This window comes from Lepisosteus platostomus, chromosome 1 (genome assembly GCF_059453375.1).
Source record: "Lepisosteus platostomus isolate fLepPlt1 chromosome 1, fLepPlt1.hap1, whole genome shotgun sequence".
Classification (NCBI taxonomy): Eukaryota; Metazoa; Chordata; class Actinopteri; order Semionotiformes; family Lepisosteidae; genus Lepisosteus; species Lepisosteus platostomus.
Genome location: NC_142611.1, coordinates 11,971,164 through 11,994,775, shown reverse-complemented (window position 1 = coordinate 11,994,775; position 23,612 = coordinate 11,971,164). Strand labels below are relative to the sequence as shown.

Here is a 23,612-nt window from a genome sequence, read left to right as displayed (position 1 = left end):
ATATGTCAGATGGATACCAGATGCAAAAAATGTTAACTTTTTAATGCATAATAATCATAATAATTCCTTACACTTATACTGGATAGCGCTTTTCTGGACACTCCACTCAAAGCGCTTTACAGGTAATGGGGACTCCCCTCCACCACCACCAATGTGTTGCCCCACCTGGATGATGCAACAGCAGCCAAAGTGTACCAGTACGCTCACTACACATCAGAAAACAGTGGGGAGGAGAGCAGAGTTATGAAACCAGTTCTTAGATGGTGATTATTCAAGGCCATGATCAGTTAAGGTCAATGGGAAATTGGGCCAGGATGCCAGGGTTACACCCCTACTCTTTTCGAGAAACGCCCTGAGATTGTTAATGACCACAGAGAGTCAGGACCTCTGTTTTATGTCCGAAGGACGGCACCTTTTTACAGTATAGTGTCCCCGTCACTATACTGGGGCATTAGGACCCACATGGACCACAGGGTGAGCGCCCCCTGCTGGCCCCACTAACACCTCTTCCAGCAGCAACCTTAGTTTTTCCCAGGAGTCTCCCATCCAGGTACTGACCAGGCTCACACCTGCTGAGCTTCAGGGGGTAGCTAGTTGTGAGCTGCAGGGTGATATGGCTGCTGGCTGACATCAACCTTGCATCCCTTGTTAATTCAGAAAAACATTGTGTTCATTTTGAAGCATTTAGAAATCACCACATAGCACCATGGGACACTGACTGACTTCATGAAAGTGACCGCGCTGACACTCACAAGAAAAGGGAAAAATACCAGCAAATATTGCTTACACAAAAGCAGCATTATGTCAATCTGAGTCTACTTTTTGAATCCCTGGTTCTCTTTCTTTAGCAAAGGTGCCTTGAAAATGTTTTCACCACCCCTTTCTAAATAATGTCCCATTTTGTTGAATTGCTCGTTATATAAATATACTGTACCATTTGGTTTCTCTTTACAGCTTTTTGCTGACATTTAACATCTTTTGACCATATAAGCGTTAAGATGTGATCACTATTAGAACAGTGTATTCATCATTTGTAATTAAAGACAATGGGACATAATTGAAAGGGTGGTGAATACTTCAGCATTATGCTGTACACTGCAAAATGGAAAACGCTGCCATCTTTTTGTGGATATTTATGGGGGAACTTCACAACAAACAGGCAAAGCTTGAACAATTGCCCACCAAATTAAAAAATTCAGGTTTCCATACAAGCTTTCACTTTTGCCTTTTCCTTAGACACGACCCATTCCCTTCCCTTGCCTGAAATCTAAACCTTGCAGGGCTAGACATGGTCATGCAATCACCAGAAGGGCTTTTAACAGAAAAGGAATGGGTGATCAGGACAAGGAAGTGGAGAGGGTTAAACCCTAAGAGACTCAGCACTGTAGGTTTCCCAGGTTTGAGAGAAGGGATCACAGCTTAATAGGCCTGTGAGTATGTGCCTTGCTGCTGGTGTGACTTTTACAGTAACACGCAAGATAATATAGCAATTACACTGGAATTCACAGGGGGGGCAGCCCTGAGATTGAGCCAGACGATTAATCAACGCAACAGATTCAGACAAGCTGGGGGTTTTAAGCACTTTACTGTTATCAAAGTGTAAAACATCCTCTCATGAAAATGGAGAACTAATGAAAATGCAGCCTGGTAATGAACTCTTCCTCACCTTGGCCATGAATTAAGTGAAATGGGTCATTTTCACAGCTACAGCAAACGGAAAGAACTCTGCCCTACGCACAATTTCACACATCGACATGGAAGGTCAGTTTTTCTTTGTTTCCAAGAAACAGTGAGGCCATTCCCCTCACAACATGTAGTTTTGGGTAAAGTCCTTTTGAAAAACGACTCCAGAATTCTTACTATGGTTAGGGGGAATTACTGCACCTAAAATTATTTTAATGCCTAAACATCTCTGCTAAAATATTTCAGAGTAATTTATATAAAAAGCACATAGTGAATAACACATAACTTGGAAGCACAATTCTCCAAATGTTTTAATGCACAGATCACCTAATTAAAGAACGGGAAACTCCACGTCATGGAGACATTTTGAACATGGTGATCAAAAGTAGTTCAGGTGGGTAGCTGCGTCAGCATGCGTAGGCTGCAAAGGAACAAGTAAGTCTCCACAGCCGAAACGTTGTGTTTTCTTTCTTCTTTTTTCAGCATGGAATAAACCTATTGCTTGTTCCTTTGTGCCAATCAAAGATGTTCTCTTTCCTTTAGTGCCTTGGTGTCATAAATCAATCCCTCCACTGTCTGCTGTACCAACAACCACATCTTAAGCCAGGAACCTTAGAAAAAACAGTTTCTTTCTTAGATGTTTGCAGATTTGCCTAAAAATGGAAGGAGCATTATGCATCCCAAGAGCAAACTGTTGTCAAAAATGTTTCATAAACACACAGAAACCTTTCCTTTCCCGTGACCAGGACAGAATGCTGGAGGGGTCCATTACAGAAACCAATCCATCGATTCAAGCAGTATTCAGCACAGATGGAAAGAAAAACAAGCCCAACTGCTGTTTAATGGAAGCGGGTCTCAACCGCTGAATGCTTCTCGGTCAGCTACCCTGCCTCTCTTCACAATTAAACTGCAGGAAAATGAGAGAGCGTGAGAGCTGTTCTTTCTCCTTTTTTTTTTAACAACTACTAAAAATCAATTTATTAGCACTCCCCAGCCGTGCTCAGGCTCGCTCGTCTACTTGAGTTTTGTCAGCCCAGCCCCTGCAAACACTTAACTTTATTGACAGTTCATTTACTGGCACACTCCCAGGCGCATGCCGATGATCTGGTGGTCTGCCCAGCCAGGACCGCAGAGCGTCGGGATTTTAAATACTCCCCAGCCACAGGGGAAGGCGAGTGGGAGGAGGAGGAGAAGGAGGCGGCGGCGGGGGGGAGCTTGAGAGGAGAGGGAAGCTGGCAGCAGTTGTTACCATAACAAACTCAATTGTTCTCAGCAGTGCTCGAGCAAATAGAGTCATTAATTACGCTGGCTGTTGGCTGGAGTGGCAATCAGCACGAAGCGGCTCACAGCTTCCTCTCTGGGAGACAAGACAGATGCCATTAAAAATCAAAATCAAGGGGATAACGGGGGAAAAAAAAATTAAACAAAACACCAGCGTGCGTGCCAGCTGGACTTGGCCCACGGGCTGACCCACACTGTCTGTCCAAGTCTTCTGGAATCCCCATTCCTGTCAGCATGGGAGATGTCCCACAAAGAGACTGTTTTTATCGAGAGACAGTTATTTACTCTAAATGGCAGGATTCCTGTCTCCAAATAGCAATTCAGCACCAAAGATCGGAGGTAAGTTACTGCCTCACTCCACATATACATACACACTGCTTCCACCAGCTACCCCAAGTTCAGCTTAAAGAAAAGTGCAAATATGAATGATGATGTTCAAGTCGGCATGTTTGTAAATCAATAATCATCTGTTTTATGAAAATGTGGGCTTCCTCTTGACTTGACTGATAAGAAATCATGACTACCAAGGTAGTAAGAGACAGAAGAGTTTATGGTACTAGAAGCACTCTTCATTAATACACACAGTACCTAGGGCCAGATGCTATTTTACAAGTTGTGCTGAACGAAACAAGAGGTTATTCAGAAGCTACTGATAAAGCTCTTCCATCACCAAGACGGGGGTACTGCCCATGGACTGGAAGGGGGACAAAAGTGACCCTAGTAATTATAAACCCAATTACTTCTATTACATGTAAAGTTATGAACAAATATTTGAACTAAATTAAAGGATTACCGATTTGAAAATCAGATCCTAGGGGTTAGTCAACATGGATTTAACAAAGGTTAGTCTTGCCTAACCGACTTAGTTCTTTCAATAATTTAGAAACATTTATGATGTGATAAAATGTTCTGACATATACTGTATAGATTTTCAGAAAGTTTTTGATAAAGTTCCTCAAAAAGATTATCTTGTAGGCATACAGGAAAACATAGGTGCTTGGATTTTGAGAACTGAAAATAGAATTGAGAAAATAGAAAGTATAGAGAAGGTTTGAAGACTCAAATTGTAATGATATAATGATTGGAGTACTTCAAGTACCTCAATCTCATATTAGTAGGACGTACAAATACTATAGAACCATCTATGTCTTCAAAAAGATATAGATAAAATTCAAGATTGGTCAAACACCTGGCCGAAGATGCTTAATAAAGACATTGTAAAGGTTTATACTGTAAATACAAAGTGGAAAGTACTGTGATAGAAGAGGCTACTTATAAAAAAGACTAAATGTTATGGCACAAAGTTAAAAGTGTAGATTTTAAATCAAGGGATAATTTGTTAGAATCATATAATGCACTTGTGAAGCCTAATTTAGAATACTGAGTAAAATACAGTTTTGGTTACCTTTATAGAAAAGATACAACTGCCCACTAATCAGCCCAGAGAAGAACTACCAGACACATTACAGGGCGTAAGAGAATCTCCTAAACTGCCAGATTGAAGGAACTCTGTCTCTTTAATCTTGAACAAAGAAGATCCCGAAAAAACCCGATACAAATATTTAAAATCAACAAAGCCATTGACAAGGTCAAAACAGAAGACTTCTTCGGGAACAACAGTTCAACACGAACCAGAGTACACAGGTGGACACTACACAGAGAAAATTAGGCACTTCCTTTCATACAGGTGGGAGTATGGAAAAGGCTACCCAACCATAGAGTTGAAGCCAATACTCTTGTTTCTTTCAAAAAACTACGGAATGAGATCTTTGCATACAAATCCTCTCATTTGTAACTGTTCTTATGGTTACTTCATCTCATGTCCAGTTGCACTGTACGACCTAACAGGTCACATCATAACCACTGATTACATTGGGTAGAGAAAGGGCTGGGGATGGAGAACTAGCCCATGATGATCATGATCATCATGGGTATCTTGTGCAAAAGGGTGGAGAAGTAAACTGCCAATGAAGAGGTGCAAAAGTTAACATATCATCCTGAATGTGTGAAAGATATGCCTTCAAAGCATATAACAAGCATATAACAGAAGCATATAACAAAACACAAGTCCAGCTACTTCTTAGGATGTCATCATCCATACATTATATTACAACCTGCAAGCCCTTCTTGAGGAACCTAATACAAGCCAACATGATTCAGGAAGGCTCATATTACTGTTCATTACACTGATGTGAGCCCTCCTGAATACACGACTCAACCCATGTGCCACTTTGTGATGATGTGCTACACCTGAGACCTCTCAATGACAGCTTCTAGGGTCAGCGCAGCAGAGAGGTAAACTCTTCATTAACTGAAGCACAGAGCAAGGTCTGCGTTCTTATTACGGGACGGTACTAATGTAAAACAAACCAAGAAGGAGCATTATGACCCTCTTAAATGCAATATTATAGAAATGCTTCCAAGGCCTCTTGTTCGTAGTCTGCCATGGAGACAAGCACAATCTGGTGGCTTCAACAGTCTGTCTGAGCCACTACCAGTGCTCAATATGCATTAAAACTGATTTTCATAGCTGGGTGGCATTTGTCATGTGTGGGCTTGACATGTCTTTATCGTGAATTAGAAAATGATCTTTACAGAAAACATTGATCGTTCCAGTTTCAGAGATCTCAATTACTAAACCTCTTGGGCTTCCTGAAAGAGAAAGGAGCAGATCAATCATAGTCCAGGACAGGCCAGAAACAAGTGACAGCACCGTACCTCCCACAATCGCAGGAGGAGTCTTGAACAGTTTGCCTCTGAATCGCCTTTGAATTCACCGCAATCAACACACGGAGTGAGCAGAAGAGCCACACAAGCAGAAGCGAAGAGAATATTGCGATGGCAACGGCCAAGAGTGAGCTCCAAAACTTCTCTTTCTCCAAACAAACCTAAAACGCCTTGATGCGCAAATTCCTTCTTTAAAAACTCCTCTGAAAAATGTCTATCGGTCGGCTCTGTTTAATTCGAAAATCAGCCTGCACTGCTGGGGAAGGAGAAGGGGGCTTTGGGTGGGGGGGGGTTTATTCAGAAACCCATACTGATTTTCTGGCGAAGCACGGACCGGAATGCCTCTGCGTGGGCTGTAGCTGAGGGGCAGCAGCCTCCTCAAGGTGGACAGAGGTCTAGCATACAGGACGCAGGCCTGAGCAGGCCTGCCTGGCAGTGATGTCCCTGTGCCTGCCACTCCTCGTCAGGGCCCTGCTCTTGAAAATGCAATTTCAGAAAGATTTGGTTGCCCAGTCAGCCATGGGAATCCTGCAGCCGAGGTCGGGTTTTCAGACAGTGCCCTTTACTCCGCCAGCTAATGATAAATTAAGATTAGTATTAGAGCCTTTTTGAAATAACCCTGTAAAGCCCTGGCTTATGGTCTTATACACTTCTATCCAGAGCAATTCTATGGTTAATTAAGGGTCATTTAACCCCACCCCACCCCCACGCTTCAGGTTAACAGGATGAAAACAGGCTTTAATAGAGGGGTTAAATGGGTGAACATGCAGGACACCTGCTGCCCCAGTGAACCAGGATGTTTTATTTTATTTTTTTGAAGAAGGAAGCCGAGATCTGCACCCGCTTTGCAAAACAGGTGCGAGTTCTGTCACTGGCCGGGGGTCCGTACGTACAGTACGATGTTTTACCAAGTCGTATTCCTCCCCTTGCAAACTCTGTGCCTGTAATTGAGGGGGGCGGGGGGCGCAAAGAGGGTCACTGACTTATTAAGCCTTTGTGGAGGCTCACCTCTAAGCATCAGGTTGTAGTAGCAGAAATGCAAAGAGCAGAGCTTTGCTTTGGCCTCTGGGACTGGTGCACTTAAAGATAACTTATTAAAGATAAGAGTTGAACAACCAGCACCTTTTCAGTGATAGGATCGCTGACAGCCAGGCCTGTGACACCCAGATAGATCCCCCCCCCCCAACACAACTTACTGGGAAACCCAGAACATGCCTGCCAACCGAAAGCCCTTCCTGAAATTTAATTGAGGTGTTATTGGCAGGTGAATTCTTCATGACCCTAGCACCCTAACAATGTGGGTTTTTGAGGTAGGGTCATGGAGGATTAGAGGGTCTAAGTCATTTCTTGTTGGGCCACAGGGATATCCTAACTTTCATTGCACACAAGCCCATAACAAAATGGAAGGTTACTACAACAAAAAAAGCAAGAAAGAAAACAGTACACAGAGAGTGTGGATACAGTGCAGTACAATACAGCATGTGCTATGCATTTTGGCATGCATGCCAAGTTTACACAGGAAAAATGTAATTAGCAAATTACATTACCAGGTTGAGAATTAAATACCTTAGTGCAATAGAGTGTGAGAGGTAATGAAGGATGAAGCTGAGAGCCGAGAGGTCACAGATGCTGTTTAAAGATAAGTCATGAACATTGTTCATTGGCTTACAGTGAGACGACATGAATTTCAGGCCCTTGATCTTACATGTTTTTAACCTACCCACAATTCTCTGTGTTGCATAAGATAATGGTGTGCATACCAATTTATTTTTTTAATATAAAAGTATATTAAAGATGTATGACTCCTTTTGTTCTTGTTGAATCTCATAATAAGGACTTCTATTTTAACAGAATAAGTTTAAAGGATGTAAATTCCATTTTTAGCCTTGATAAAATGAAATTTAATAACAGAACATCAATTTAGTGTTACTAACCTTTAAACTGTTGATCTTTGATGGATCCTGTGTTATTGTCTATCACTGTTAACAGCTTATTATGGGTTTATGAAGAATTGTCTGCGACCCCTAATGTGTAACTAGAACAATCAATCCATACATCCATTTAAAAAAAAAAGCATTGTCCAAACCAGGAGTCCAGTGAGCCAAAGCTGAATCTTGGCCAAAAAAAGGCACAGGATTGTTACAGTATTTTCTGAGTATACTTAAATCATGATGTTTGAGTCAGGAGCTGCGTCAGTGTCCATTAACTGACAAGAAACAAGTAAAGGCTAATTCTACACTGAAAATAGAAAACAGAAACACTGCATTTCAGATGTACAGCCTTGTTCAGGTGGCAGGTGAAGAACACCTCAAGAGGACAGTAAAATGTTGCGTTTCTCTTTTCTGATTTTACCTGTTGCTTTAGTCATTAGGCAGACTGTAAGTACAGATGTTACACTGGAGCATCGATAAACGAGCTGAACACTTTGCGTAGCGAGTGTCCGAGATGGCAAACAAGTCCGTGAGGCGTAGTGCAAAAGAGCAAAATCCAATGGTCGAAAGGAGAGGTCAAAATCCATGAGATCATTCAGGAAAAGCGCTCAGTGAGAGAGAGTAAGCAAGCAAGCACAAACTGACTAGCCTGTGACTCAAAATACCAAGCAAGTGTGGGGACAAGTAGCTTAAAAAGTGAAAAAAGGGACGTGATTGGATAATGAGTAATTAGTGCAATTAATGTGGTCAGGTGGTTCTAACAATAGAGATAGATCATGGCTTTATTTTTGCTCTTTGTGTGGGAGGAGGGGCAAATCTCCCTGGTTTACGTATTCCTTCACATCGTCTGCATTCAACAGAAGCATTTTGGACATAAACTGCAAAGCAGGTTGTGGGGTAAGGACGAACTGACTGGTGGGCCACTACTCCGACCAGACCAAGGGAGGGAAATGCCGCAGTTTTCCTTTTGTTATTTTTCAGAAACGTTAAAAAAATAAACACTAAAACCATATCCCCCCCCTCCCTCCCCCCAGCCCTTTGTCCCTCTCCGAAATAGCAGCCTTGGAGGAAAGCAAACAGGCCTTGAACAAACGTCTGGCAGCGTCAAGGTTGAAAAAGAAAGAAACAACTGGCCTGACTCCCTGCACTTGACATACATTACCATACTGAGCAGGGAGGTTCCTGTGAATCAGACTTCTAATGTATCCTCCCCTAACGCTGCCTGCCCTCTGAATAGAGCCGAGCCAGATCTGGAGGCTTGAAAAAGTCCTGTTCCCCGAGAGATCAAAGCTCAGGCCACAGAGGAGAACATGAGCCTGAAAGAGGGTTTGTCCTCCGCCTCCTTCTTCAGCCTTTTTTTTTCCCTCCCTACCAGCCCTTTTCAGGCTCTTTCACGGTGAAGGGGGAAATGGGAGGGAAGGCGGTTTTGAGGGGCTGAAAAAAAAAACCTTCTAGGCCCCCAGAACACCCCCCCCCCACCCTCTGCCCCCAAAAAAGCTTCATTATCTATTAATGAGCTCTCTTACAGAGGCCCGAGCCAGGAGGTGACAGGGGAGGGGGGGCTCTTATTAATTTAGGACCCCCAAAAGGCCCCGGCTGGCGCTCCACGGGAGACAAAAGGCGGTGGCCTTTTCCCGGCTCCTGCCCCTCCCCGGTCCCCCGGACAAGCTCGGCCCATTCATCCCACTTCCCCTCCTGTTTTGGCCGAGTCATTGTGGACGACAAAAGAGGGCTTTCGTCTGCGGATAGCGCCCCTCCCGCCCACCCCGCAGCTGCCTGGACAAAACGGGGGCCGCTGAGAACCGTCCTGCCCCTGTGCCCCCTCTCTCGTGCCAGCGGATTTGAAAGTCAATGGCGGTGGGGGGGGGGGGGAGTCGTCCTCAGGCGCTGGGCGGCGCTGTGAGGAAAGGGGCCGGATGCTCACGTGCGGAGGCCTTGCTGGGACAGAGAACCAGGACCAGCTGAACTGCCGTTGTGTTGCGGGGGTACGAGTGAGTCTCTTCGGGACAGCACATAGGAGCATTTCAGGCTCGAGCAAAAGCAAACGTCACAGACCGCAAGGCAAACGGCAGGCCAGCGATGGCTCACAAAGACCACTGGGCAACACACTAATTGCCCATGACCATGGTGGAATAAAACGGGATAAAATACAGTTGCCCCGAGCCACCCCAAAGTGTTCAGTAGCTGTTCTGACACTGCAAAAGGGAAGAATAAAGCAAAAGAGGGAATATTTCTTTATTAGCGGGCTTTATCCTTCCAACATTTCGATTTTTGTCCAGCAAATGATTGTGCCCCTTTAATAAGCCCTGTTAACCGGGACTTGCAATGCCTGTCTTCTTAGCAGCAAAATGACAGGAGGAGCGGTGTGATCATCTGTTATCGTGGTGTTTACATTATATTAGGGCCCCAGCTCCTAAACTGACAGCAGCCACCCCTCTTCCATTAATGATGTAATGGCCCAGTCCTGACTGTGGCATCCTCGCCGCCCTCCTGATGTATATTTCTATACGTTACATACAGGTATACAGTAAATAGATTGTTTTTCCTTTTTTACAGGTTTCTTCTGGCACGTATTCTGTTTCGAACGAGTTTCATTTAAAAATGGAAGGCAGCATGGGAGGGTACTGCCTTTATCCCTTTCCTTCTTTGGTCTTCTTCCCTCCCCCCTTCTTTCCTACGGACACCCACCTTCGGTGAGTTTAGGACAAGAGGTCAATACTGTCACTGGACATGGGAAAAGCCCATTAGGGGGAGCTACAGTACACAACCCTGCACTCGCACCAGGTTAACAAACACCAGGACTACATGGTCCTGTGTTCTCCTCACAGAGGTAAAGTGGATGGTAAGAATTAAATACTTTTTACATCTATAAGAATTATGTGAACAACAGTCCCACGTCTACAGTCAGCATCTAAATACATACTGAGAGGCAGCCATTTAGAATGGATTCTGATTTTGAAGCCTCCAGTCATAATCCCACAGATGGCAGTTTTGTACCAGTGGCTCCCCAGCCAAGCACAGATGCCAAATGTCTGAACCTGTGGTTTCTCTCATACTGAGCAGGATTAGTATCGCAACACACACATCATCAGCGGGGTAACACTAACCCGGCTCACGGCAGTCTAAACCCAGCTCACTACAGCTCATTTGAATCCTCTGAATTTAGTCGATGGGTTTGCCATCGTGCTCAGCATTCACACCTCCTCCCTCACACACATACACATGCAGGCGCGCTGTGCACCAGTAGAAATACAGACCTGAGTGTAAACTGAGTGTATCAGGCCCACGTCCTCAAAAACAAAAACGCCTTGCTGTCGCAGTGCTGCCAATGTCAGTCAGCATGAGATTTGAACCTGCTTATTAATGCTTTCTTCTCTCGTTCGAGTTGAGCACTTCTAAGTTATGTGATTTTGCAGCAAATTACATGAGAGTTTAGTGACAAACTGTAGGCTTTATAATCATTTCCATATTTAGTTGCCGTTTCATTGTAATGTTTATGTTGTCGTATTACACTGATCTTTATGTGCCTCAATACAGACTGTTTCTAAGGCTTCAATGTGAGGATATAACATTTTATATGTAGATATTACTTTGCTTATGTGTAACATTTGAATGATTAAACCATAACCTAGTTAAAGTGTAGTTTTTTCTCTTAGACACCTAGGATCTTGTAAAAGATTTTGATTTCTTACAGGTTTCTGTGACAGATGATATTCTGCAAAATGGTAACTTTTACTTCATAAAATATCGTACACCTCATAATGTTTTTTTTAGGACATATTTACACCAGCATTGTGCAGAATGCTTTTGCAAATTCCTTCGGCTCTACGTAGTGTATGCATTTCACTTCTTGTTAGCTGTGTGTCTTTTAACGCAGGATATTTTTTAATAATCCCCTGGCACTTCTGATACTCTGAATCACTCCTGACCATGTGATATGTTATTCCAAATACTCCAAAACAAGAATAGCTCCTGAAAAACTCTGCTAATGTTGCAGAAAGACCAATGGTTCAAATCACGACTATACAATTATTTGGCTATGGCGGGAGGCTCACTAGGAATGTAGATACAGCTGGCTACGTAATGCCAGGGTTCAACGGTGTGGTGTCAGTTAGGAGGAGATTCTCTGTCACAGGTCAGAGGCCTGGGTCTTTAAGGCTTTATTAGTAATGTCTGTGTTGGTTCCACAGTTAACGTGAAAGCTGTAGTGTGGTTGTGAAGGCTTACTGTGCAGAAGGAAGCAGGTGTCTTGATGAGGTATACTATGAAGGATGTGGTCTAGGCCGACACTTGACGTGCGGCAGTGAGTTCAAATTAATTCTATTTCAGATGAATTAGAATTAAATCCCTGTCACAAAACGACAAGGGCTTTGGGTGGGGGAAAAGTTGATGAATCTGGAATCCAAAAGGGAAGGAAAAAAATCTTCTGAACAGAAAAGGAAGCAGACTGGAGTGCTGTTTTGAACTGCCTGCATCACGCACGGCTCAGACTCCTGCTTTCGTCTTGAGAGCGTAGCTAAACTTAGACACCCACCTGAAGATTCAGCAAGAGTCAGTTTCGTTTCAAGCCGTGCTGCGACTTTTATCCAGCAGCAAGGTTTGCGCTAGTTTGTCTGTTAACAAATTCCAGCATCGAGGGCCTGTGTATTTGTTTATTTTTAGATGTTTAAGCTTCACGTCAGTGCCCACCCTTTTGGATATTGATTTGAAGACTCTTTTGTTAAGCCCTCTATGCCTTGTCATGCCCACTTCACCTTATCAGGCTGATCTGCTCACACATCACGCCCCAGATGTTATTCCAAAGCTATTCTTGTTCAGGAATACTCAAATCATATGATCTCCGGCAATCCAGAGTCTCAACAGACCCAGGGAATTTCTGAAAAATATACCATTTAAAGAGGCGACAGGCAATGCATATATTGAGGAGAAGGAATTTACAAAGACATTCAGCATTGTAAAAAAACCATTGTGGTAAATGGTGTCATTCTATGGTATTTCATTAACTTAAGTAAAATGGGCACATTTTGCAATGTTTGACAAAAAGGATCCTTTGCAAGACAAAATCCCAGCAGAACACCTGCCATTCACCAGTGCATCATAGAGAACACCACGGAGATGTCTGGTTTTGTCGTGCTACTTGTGTAGCCACTCTCAGAGCTACATCACAGCTCCTATCTGTGTCAGTTTGGAATTCGTGACTCAAGGCTGACATCTTTGAGTCCACGTTTCTTTATGTTTGGAAATTGCCTTGTTGACAGTTGCAGCCTAAAGGCTGTCCATAAATAAGGCAAAGGATTTCTCCTGGGCGTTCAGCGAGGCAGGAGGAGCCAGACACGGAGGAACAGACAGAGCGTTCATACGAGGGCGGCACGGAGGTCAGGAAATGAAATGAAAATCCGGAACCGCGAGAGAAGACGGATCTGGTTTTCCAGAAAGTCCGGGCTCTCTTTCACCAGCCCGCCTGCTCCGCAGAGTGCAGCATCATCGCTAAAAGTGTCAACAACCACAGGCTGCACTGTGTTAATTAAACATTAAAATCCCTTTACGGCCGTTTGTATTCTGTGGCCAGCTCCATTAGCACGTGCAACATGAATTAAGGCGGCATTAATCAGTGTTGGCAGGCAATGGCTAATTGTGGCGAGATTACATTACACTTAATGAAATTAACTGTACAATAGCTCACTTCTTCACAGTGGTCGGCAGTGTGGGCAGAGAAGTGGTCAGAGAGAATGGAGAGCATGACAGAACATTTCTCCCTCAGTCCCCTACCTCTAAATAACTGGTACCCGGTCTTGAATTCCAGCCCCCTTTCTACTGTCTTCTACCAAAGACAGACACCCCACGACAGGATAAAAAGTAATTACTTTTCCTGTCTTTAGTATGCGGCATATATTGTAATTTTCTTTGGTTTATTTTGGTCCAGGACTCCCATTATTTTTAAATAACAGAAACAGATCCTTGTTACCATTTTTTTTAAACGGGGTTAATAACATTAGTCATTAAATGTATTAATAATAGGTGCAAGTAAGCCAATTTGGGCCAAAAGGTGAAGAGTACAAAGTACTGAATGGTGCTGGTCTTCAGCACCAAAAAACTTCAGTGTGGCACAAGTACACACAAATCCAGTTCTATAATGGTTGACAGCAAATGAAAGGGAGACACCTCCCGCCTTACTACATTTTGAGCTTTCCATGAGTTCACCACAAGAGCCCCAGCTACACTGCAGTTTGTCAACATGGCCCAGTGTCTATCAGATCCTGGGCTGATGTTCCCAAATGTATTTCATCTGGAAACTAAGCCATATCGAAATCCAGGCCAGTCTCAGACTGCTGGGACAGTTTGCCAGGGTTGTGCCGTGTTTCTGGCAACAAAAATGGACATACGACAAGACCAGGAAAATAAAAACAGCACACAGAAAATAAAAAATTATCCTGGAATAATACACTTAACAGAGCAGCATCTATTTTGAACACATTACTAACATCCTAAAACGTACTCCTTTAATTATGAGACTGAAGCACTGAAAGACTTTAAGCTGCTTGACTAGGAGTTTAATGGTTCCAGAAGGGACCCTCTGAAAATAGGTGGACAGTCAGAGCCAGCCTTGGCCTCCCCTGGCTTGAGTAATGCTAACAGTCCCAGCATGCTGTGCTCATAAAACTAACGCTCTCCCTCTGCCCCTGACAGCTGTTCTGTGTGGCACCAGGTAAAGTAACACATTTCCCACCAAAGGAGAAACATCTGTGGCGGGCCATTTACTGCCGGCATCTCGATGCGGAATAGCTTTTTAATGCTGGCTCCCGGATAAAGATGTTTGTTTTGCATATGCTCAAATGGGCTCACACCCACGTTGATGCAGCTCCCTGTTGCTTGGCTGACGAAGGCCCGACAGGTTAAAGAGGAGACTCGTCTGTGGAGAGCCGTGTCTGGGGGGGAGGCGCGCGACAGAGATAAATTGGAAGGCCGACTCACTCTGCGTTGCGCAGGAGCCCATGGCGATCCTCGGCGCTCTCCCAAGCGCCTCGTCACTCCACAGACGCACGGGGGCAGCGCTCGAGCGATTCTAGCAAGGCGGCGTAAAGAAATGCCGGGGCGATAGCGCAAATCGCAGGGCTGCTAATCTAAAGCGCCAAGGCCATGATTTAAATGAGTGCCAGGAGGAAGGCTGTGCTGAAGACAGGATTCACCAACCCACATTACTCTTTGTCTCGTATTTTCCCGGGCAAAGGGGAATACAATGGACACAGTTAAAACAGCTAAAATGGAACTCATCTTCGCTGGGTATGAGAACAAAAAAAAAAAATCCTGGTTGAATTAGCAGGGAACTGGTATGTACTGCAGGATAAATACCACGGGGATTCATGGACGTTTTGTTAAACAGTAAAGACAGGAACCCCTTTGCCTTTCAGTGAAAACCACAGAAAACTTTACCATAGAAATAGAATCCATGGAACATAATTTACCCCCACTTCTCTCCTACAGGTCTCTTATCTGACTTTTTTTAAGAGAAAGAGGGAGACTGACATTTTTAATTCAATTATAATATTTTCCACATACCTGGAAAAAATCGCAGCCCAAATATTGCTTTTTTATTGTTAGTTTCCAGCCCAGAATTGACCTCTGCTTGTTCCTTCATACATAATTATGATTTTTACACTTAGACATGATAGATATTGACTGACTGACACCCATCAAAACAGCTGAATAACATGTTTCATTACCAACCCGAATAAACTGAGCACGACTTACACACATCCTTAAAAACAAATTGCTTGCTTTCAAGATCAGAACATCCAGAGAGATATGTTTTATCCTTTTAGTAACAAATATGCTACGAAACACTTGTGCGCCAATTGCTTCAGATCAAATGCACTTCCTTAATACTGTATTTTATTTTGCTGTAAGCATACTGCCACCTGCCTATGTTTCTCCTGTGAATAATATTTGCCACTTCACACTCTTTCAGATGATGTGCCTGTATTCCCAGCCTCAATAATTATTCTTATCCCAGCTTTGCAAAGCTTGGCGGTTTGCATTTCATTTTGGTGAGTGTTTTTTTAATGCCCGTGCACACTATCTGTTTTAATGTTACTGTTGGGACAATTTTATCTTCCATTTAAAGAAAAAGCCTTTCAGAAAGATGTCTGAAAGAAAAATGAAATGTACAAGGGCCTCGCAAACGTATAGTTTTATATAGTTATAACTATAGTTTTCATATAGTTACAGGCTTACCAACTCTAAAAGGAGAAAAGAAGGGTTCTATAGAACTGCCAGGCTGTAGAACTGTTTAAAACAACTGGGTTTGACTTGTACACTGCTGGAACACTGTACTTATTGGAATAGATAGAAGACACATATTAATAACAGAAATAACAGCACAGAATTGTTCAGAATATGCATGACGGGACACACTGAATTAAATAATTTGTGAATCCTATAAGAAAGGTAAACACATGCAGGGGTGCCTGCTTCCAACAGGCATAGGGTCTCACCTTCATCCCTCTTGCGTTTGTTGGCGTCACTGCTGGAGCTGATTCCCAGAATTCCACTGATAGAGTAGGAGGAGCCTGCTGAGTCGCTGGTCACCGACGACACCTGAGTCACCGACACTGTGGAGGCTGTGGCGACAGAACACATTACTGAACACTCTTGGTTCCCAACACTACCACAGTACAACTACAACACCTTACAGCTTTTTTGGACTTATTGTTAGTAACATCAGCGGAATGGTAACCTTTGTAATTGTGTCCTGTAGCTACGACCAAAAGGTCCGTATTCACTCGGTGCCGCAGTGACACACCGAATGTTGTAGTGGGTGCAATTGTTCGTGCTCATGAGTTTTGCAAACAGTCGCGTCAATGATAACTGATAAACGTTTCCTGGCTCGTAACAATGTCCATTCTTTTCACACGTCTGCTGCTGCTGCTGTTGACTTTATTCACATCTCAGGCAGTGAGGGTTCAGTAATCCTAGCTGTTGGACAGAACCACTCAGAACCCGGTCTTTAACTGCAGGTACTAGAGAAAAAAAAAACACCTATGAAAAAATGTTGTGTTACGCAAGCAAACTAGACAACAACAGAAAGCCTGATTTTATCATTCTTCAAACAAAGCTAAGTTATAGGTTATGTTCTGTTAAAGGTTTACTGTCCTAGACTACCAGAGTTCAATAATGCAGATTTGTACAGTACGTCTTTATACTTTTTGTTCAGGGTGAATTTGAAGGGTGAAATGAGCTTTCATTTTTTTTAGAAAAACTTCCTCATTTCCACCGCAGAGACTGGCTAGAACCAGATGAAGTGCTGTGGGGATTTCGGATCCCCCATCTGGCTCTCAGTGAGAATTGGAAACGAAGTGGAATTCTCAAAGACACTGCTTCAGTCCTGAGTAACCCCAGAAGAGCCCGTTCCTGTCCTTCCATACTGCTGACTCACAGGATGATGCTTATATACCAGTGGCAAAGACACAGAAACTCAGAAAGAGACAGCAGTGCTCAAATGTTCATAATCTCTTGTCTCGTCAGACCGGGGCAAATACAATGAGGGGGAAAAGTGAGTTATCTAACGGAAGAAAAAACATATTCAGATCTATTACAGACTAGCGATGTGAAAACTATAACGAATAACTATCCTTTTTTCTTGATTTATTATTTAATTATCAATTTTTTAGAAGGACTTGCCATTAGCTATACTGTATACTACAAACCACCTTTCTCCCTTTTAACCCCCACCCCCCCCAACTCGAAACACACACAAATACTTTTTTTTTGCGGGGCTGAATTTGAAATTTCAATTTCCTGGCTCGTCGTGAAAGCTATTTATCAACACAATCTTCAGAACTCAAAAACACTTTAATCCGCACTCGCGAAATTAATTTACATTGCAGAGACGTCTCCGAGGCTGATAATGAAGACACTGGGGGGAGTTCACAGTGCAGGACTTGTGCAGGGTGGTCTTCTTGTAAATGCAAAATGACTGGTTACTAAAGTAAATGGGACCTGATCCAAGTATTCAGAATCCTTAAAGGCACTGTCAGCCCAATGGGCTTCAGAAAATATCAGCAAACCATGAAGCACAGGACATTAGTGGATGATATGTGGAACTGCATTTAAAACCAAGCACAGGAAGCATTGCTTTAAACAGAGAACAAGGTACCCAGCCATGTTTTTGAAGCCGATGCCAGTAACAGACAGGAAGATTACCCAGGACCTTCTGAATTAAATAGAGTAAAAGCCCAAAACAACAGAAGATTCAAAGTAATCGGTTTAGAATGGCTCTAGCAGCAGATTCGTCTTGCGTGAAGCCACACCTGATCTCTTAAAGGGTCAGAGTGTACTGCAAGGAACACAGATGCTTGGAAAACTATCATGTATTTCCCTTGCATCAGTTTGAAATCTAATGTTGCTACACTTCCTATGTGCACTACTGTATGTCCTAGATACTGGTCCTATGGGGGTACCTTGCTTTGGTTTTTTATTCCTCTCTGAATTCTTAGTTTACTGTCTCTTGCGTCCATGTGAGTCAATGGATTAAGGGGACCTATAAAAGCTGCTCCAGCCCTCCAGAGTTTGGGCGACCTTAAACAGCTTCCCCTTTAACCCTGGATTCTGGATTCTTGTTTGTGCCTACTATTCCCCCCATTCATTTATTTCTTCCTACCTCTGTTCTCTTCCCCATCTTTTTACCCTCTCATTCCACCTCTCTTTCTGTTCCCTGAAAGGGAACTCTGTGAAGAGCAGCTCTTTGAAGGTCACCTCTGCCTGCTGTACGACTGTACATCCTTCACCTGGAAGTCCCCAATCACAACCCACCTTTCAGAGCCACCAGTGACAGACTCAACCTGCAGATGCAGTTTATCACCAACCTCTGCAGTAGAGTCACCTTTCTTTATTTCCTTTGTATATGTCACATGCACTGTGAATTGATACACCATATTTTTGACTATTTTTTTATTCTTCCTCAATGATATTATATTTCTTTTCATCTGCTATTCCACCCTAAATACAGGTTAAGGTGTTATCGCTGTACTAACAAGCAAGTTGCTTTGGATATAGCTGTCTGCCAAACAAACAAATAATGTTTTAAAATTTGCTCAGTCAAGGAAAAAGATCCATAAGGCAATGGAAGGAAACAGGTGTCTCATATGCAGAGGTGCTGTGTGTGAATGTGACTGTCTCCATGGGTTTGCTGGGAGTTATCTTCCCTGCTCTTCATACAATTTCTCACTTCTCTGAAGAAAGTGGAAAAGAGGCTGATCTAGGACTTAGGTATTAGACAATGTAATCTCAGTAATCCTAAGAAAACAGACTTAGCTATTAAAAAAATAGAGCTTTTCGGTTCTTTCTTGAAGAATAATTGCTGATGAAAAAAAAGAATTGTTAGAAATATTGATGAAGTCGAAGAGCTCATTCAAATACAATAATCCATGATTAAGAATACTGAATACTTGTTTCACACAATGCAGAGTTTTGACCAGCAGAGACCATGATTCTACTCTTTTACTGTTCTAAAGATAAACTTTGTTCTTATAAAAAATAGAGTGTGAGATCTTTCAGAAAACAAGGTACTGTAAAGATCTCTAAATTTTAAAAGTCCCTATTTTCATCACATGGTCCAATAGGTGATCTTGCATATTTGTGCTTTACCAAATTTAATAGTACCATTGAAACAAAGACATTAACTGAATATCTAAGATATCAATCAACATTCGTACTGTGAAGGATTATTCTATTTCCCTGCTCACAACGCTAAATCCTTTTTCTGTTGTTCAATAAAGTAAAAACCTTTAGAAAGAATGAGCAACTTATTCAATAAGTTTTTATTTGCATCAGAATTTATTCAGCTTTTTCAAAAAGTGCTATAATTGCTAGTACAACTAAAGAACTACAACATTCATGGAGTTTCTAAAGCAAATACTGCCTAAATTCTAAAACAAGAGACGGTATCAAGATTGACAGTTTTTAGGGCTGATGGATGTTTTTATTTAAAGTATTCAAATTTAGTCTTAGTTAGGCCGACTGAAACTCACGTCGTGCTCCCAGCTTTGAAAGCTCCTGACTTGGAAGCAAAAACCTGTTTTTGATGGATAAAAACCTATACTGTCACTACTGCCCTTTTTTCTCAAAAAAGCCATTTTCAAGCTCTTAAAAAGCCCATCAATATTTTTTTCACCTGCCACTGGAACTGAGTGTTTCAGAAAAGAGAAGTGCAGGTAGCAGGAATATTTTAAAGCAGAAGGAACATACTGTACTGTATTGTATTGAATGGAAAATTACTTACCTATATTGTGAGAGGAGGCAGAGACTTGCTGGTTGGGGGGCTGCTGTACCTTGGTCCTGATGATCCTGACACACCCGAAGTTTACCATGTGAGGAGACAACAGAGGTGCCAGTTAGTCTTTGTGTTACGGACTGGGTTCGAGTAGGGAGCTACAATAGTGTGAAATGGCTCACCCCAAGAAGGCTCTACATCGGAAATGTTGTGCTTCTTCCTTCTACTTTTCAGGGTGGAATTAACCTTAACCTGTTCCACCTAAGTCACTGCTTATCCTCTTTATGCTTTATTCTGGCTCTGAAGACAGTCGTCTTATCTTGAAATGTTTCTTTTGGAGTAGCATGATGTCAGAATTACACGTCTTCCTGGCAGAGGGCTCAGGGGCACATTTAAAATACAGCGCTGCTCCGCGGAACATGGGGAAAACCACTTCCCTACTGAAAGCCGAGAATGAGGGTGGTACCGATCATCTGGTCCAGATGTCAGCTGGGCTAAAAGGTTCAGGTTCCGGTCCGGGAGACAAAAGACAGGGTCTCGCTTTTTAAGGGATGTCACCTGCTAGGGGAGCTCATCGCACAGTGCAGAAGGTGATGTAATCTATCAGTTTCTGTGCTCCGTACAAGCTTAGTATCAGGTGTGCAATGTGAGCACTAAGAGGAGCTATGTGCATCCACAACCTGCCAAAGGAAATCAATGGAGCAACTCTCGTTGGCTCTGGGTGATGGCAGCGTGACATGAGAGCTGGCCGCACACATGAATGCTTGACTGATCATGCAGTTACCACAGGTGCACGCGCGGGCTGGATGCAATGAGCTCTGATTGTACACACACTGTGCTGTGGCAGCCCCAGGCCTTTATTCATAAATATGTCGAGAGCAGAACAGCTTTACTACACGTTTACAGTCGATCACGTCGTTTGTTTCCCACATCTTTCCCCTCGGAACGCTGATGAGGAGTTTTCATGGAGAAGATGAATTGGAATGACACGCAGGGGGAGTGGTGTGATAGGATATTCCGTGACCTATGTCCCATCCAGGATCGGCGCCTGGACAAACTGGACGGGCCGAAAGAGTCTTTTCTCCAAATAATTATTTGATCCACAAGAGGCTTCCTCCCGCACTCCAAAGATTAATGGGAGGTAAGTAGGTTAATTGGCTTCTGCACAAAATGGCCGTGGTGTGAGCGTGTGTGTGTCAGTGTCTGTGTGTGCGCTGCAGTGTACTGGCATCCTGGGATACAGCCTGAGATAGGCTTGCTGGGATAGGCTCCAGCTCCGCCCACACCCCTGTACTGGATACCGCAGTCAGAAAATGGATAGATGGGTGATCTACAAGACTCTGCAAGAGAAACAAGCTGATGGACATCTACATAATACACAAGGTTAACTCTCTGGTTACTTGACGCCAGTACCTGAACTTCATTCAGAGTGAGTTAGCTCAGTTCATTTACTGCATGCGGTCCTCTAACTTTCCCCACCACCATCCCAAAAATACTTATGGTTATTTTCATAAAATTACTTTGACAAAAAAGAAAGTACAGGCAATTCCAGGCAGTGTGGTGGAAGGTTGTCAGTTTGTATCCCGCAGCCGGGAGAGGAATCCTACTCCCTTGGGCCCCTGAACGAGGCCCTTAACCCCAACTGCTCCAGGGTGCGCCGTATAAATGTCTGGCCCTGCGCTCTGACCCCCAGCTTCTCTCCCTGTCTGTGCGTCTCATGGAAAGCAAGTTGGGGCATACGAAAAGACAAATTCCTAATCCAAGAAATTGTATATGGCCACTTAAGTGAATTTATCTTATGCAAAAGAGCAATTAAAAATTAGGGCATTAGAGCAAACGTCACCCTGCAGTGGTACAGTGTGCTGCTGATGCCTTCCTACACTTTTGAGCACAGGGTCTCTTGCCAAAGCAGCTAAGACTCTTACCTGTTAATGGAACTGACGCTTGGCACCGTGTCGTTGTCGCACACTCTCTCAGCCAGCAGTCTGTCCCTGATCTCCCAGGCAAACATGGTAGGGTTTTGGCGTTTGTACTCGGCGATTTTGTCAACAACTTTGGGTGTAGCAACCTTTGGTTTGGATCCTCCGATGACTCCTGGTTTAATGCTTCCTGTCTCATAGTACCTGTGAGCAAATGTTTTAAAAATAGAGTTAAGGCTCTGCTACCAGTCTAAATACTGCATCATGCCCATTCCTTGGCATACTGATGACAAGAGGAAAAAGAAACCCAAGCTGAACAAATAGATCCTGCTTCAGAGCAGTCGGGCTTTCTCAATAAAAAAAAAACATTTGATGCAAATATATTGCCTAACTGTTAAAGAAGCCTAAAAGTTACGTTTACCCATAAAAGGCTATTTCATCTGAACCTCATTTTACCTGCCTTTTCTCCATTGCATTAAGTAATCCCTGTGTTCGGTATGATATTTATTTTTCTTCATTTTATTTTTCCCAAATGATCTTTGAACAAATGCCTTTACCGCATAACCAGGAGGTGTACAGGAGAAGAAAGCAGCTCTGTTACCATGCTTTGATGTCAAGTGCTAACGGTAGCTGCTCATGTATGGTTTCAAGACAGTATAACACTAACATACCACACCTTCCTCTGTAATTACTTCTCATTCGGCTCTAAACAGACTTTTCAAAAGCTACTTCTGGCGGAACAGTGCATGAGTATAAACAACCAGGCAGCAAATCAGGAATTAAAGAATTAGATAGTTAAGAAGTATATTATGCAGTCCATTAACACAGAAACGTTTTTTAGTGAGTATGCTGAATGTGTCACTAAAATAAGCAAAACTCTCATAAGTCTCTTGAAATATTTGGTACAATGACTGGGACAATGGTAAGAGCATCCAGAGGGCTAGTTTTTTCTTAAATTGAGTACGAAAATGATATCCTGGAGCTGTCCTTTAGCTGGCAGCAAAGGAAGAGGACTTCAAAAATAGGACAGACAACCAGAAACCAATAAGAAATAAAACAATAACACATTGAACAAAGGAAATAGCTATGCTGTGATTTCTGAAATTTCTGAATAAAGTTTATACAGCATTGATACTGTACATGTCTTCCTGTACCTGGTTCTTTGAAACCTATTAGTCTGTTAATTGTGGACTAAAGTCAATACATTTCTACAATCTGACGTTCAATGTTTGATTCACAGTAAAGAAGAAACAAGACAAATAATCCCTTTTGACAGATAACCACACCATGTTCTGCATTTAAATGTTTTTTGAATCTGTAACATGCAGTACTTTTCGATTCTTTCCCATGCTTTTGCCAAGATTTCATTGTACTTTCCTAAGAAAGTAAGGCCTAAGGCCTATTCACTGAAAAACATTCATGGGATTCCTGTGCAGAGGTGCTGCGGTAGGTTTTTTTGGGGGGGAGGGGGGGGAAGATTCATTGTTTTATTCTGCCCAGCTGGAGGCAGTACCAGCAGAACTACCAGCCACAGAAAGAAAACGATTCAAGACAGGCTACAAATCGGGCTCATTTATCTGCGCATTTACGTGCTGTCCCCACTAATTTTCTCCCCATGCCATTAGTAATTTAGCATTTGTACTTTGGTATCTTTCCTCTGCCAGGTCCCCTGCCCTCCTGCTACATGGAGAGCTGGCACTCGTCCTGTCTTGGCAGAGATTTTAGTTTGGCAGGGAGGCAGTGCCCGTGGTAACTGTGCTTTCTTGACTGAATTGTTCCACAGTACAGTGCCCTCTGTGGGGG

The 23,612-nt window shown here is 43.0% G+C and overlaps 1 protein-coding gene across 5 annotated transcripts in view; it reads right to left on the bottom strand.

The window, feature by feature from the left end:
• The window catches only part of pax5 (paired box 5), a 101,232-nt gene that overhangs the window by 54,874 nt on the left and 22,746 nt on the right, over positions 1–23,612 (bottom strand). For all 5 annotated transcript variants that reach the window (XM_088624419.1, XM_088624394.1, XM_088624412.1 and 2 more), the window contains exons 3-5: positions 21,816–22,013; positions 19,900–19,964; positions 16,115–16,240 (exon numbers count right to left, since the gene is read on the bottom strand). In XM_088624419.1, the coding sequence (XP_088480545.1) occupies positions 16,115–16,240; positions 19,900–19,964; positions 21,816–22,013 (389 nt within the window). The remainder of the gene's footprint in view (positions 1–16,114; positions 16,241–19,899; positions 19,965–21,815; positions 22,014–23,612) is intronic.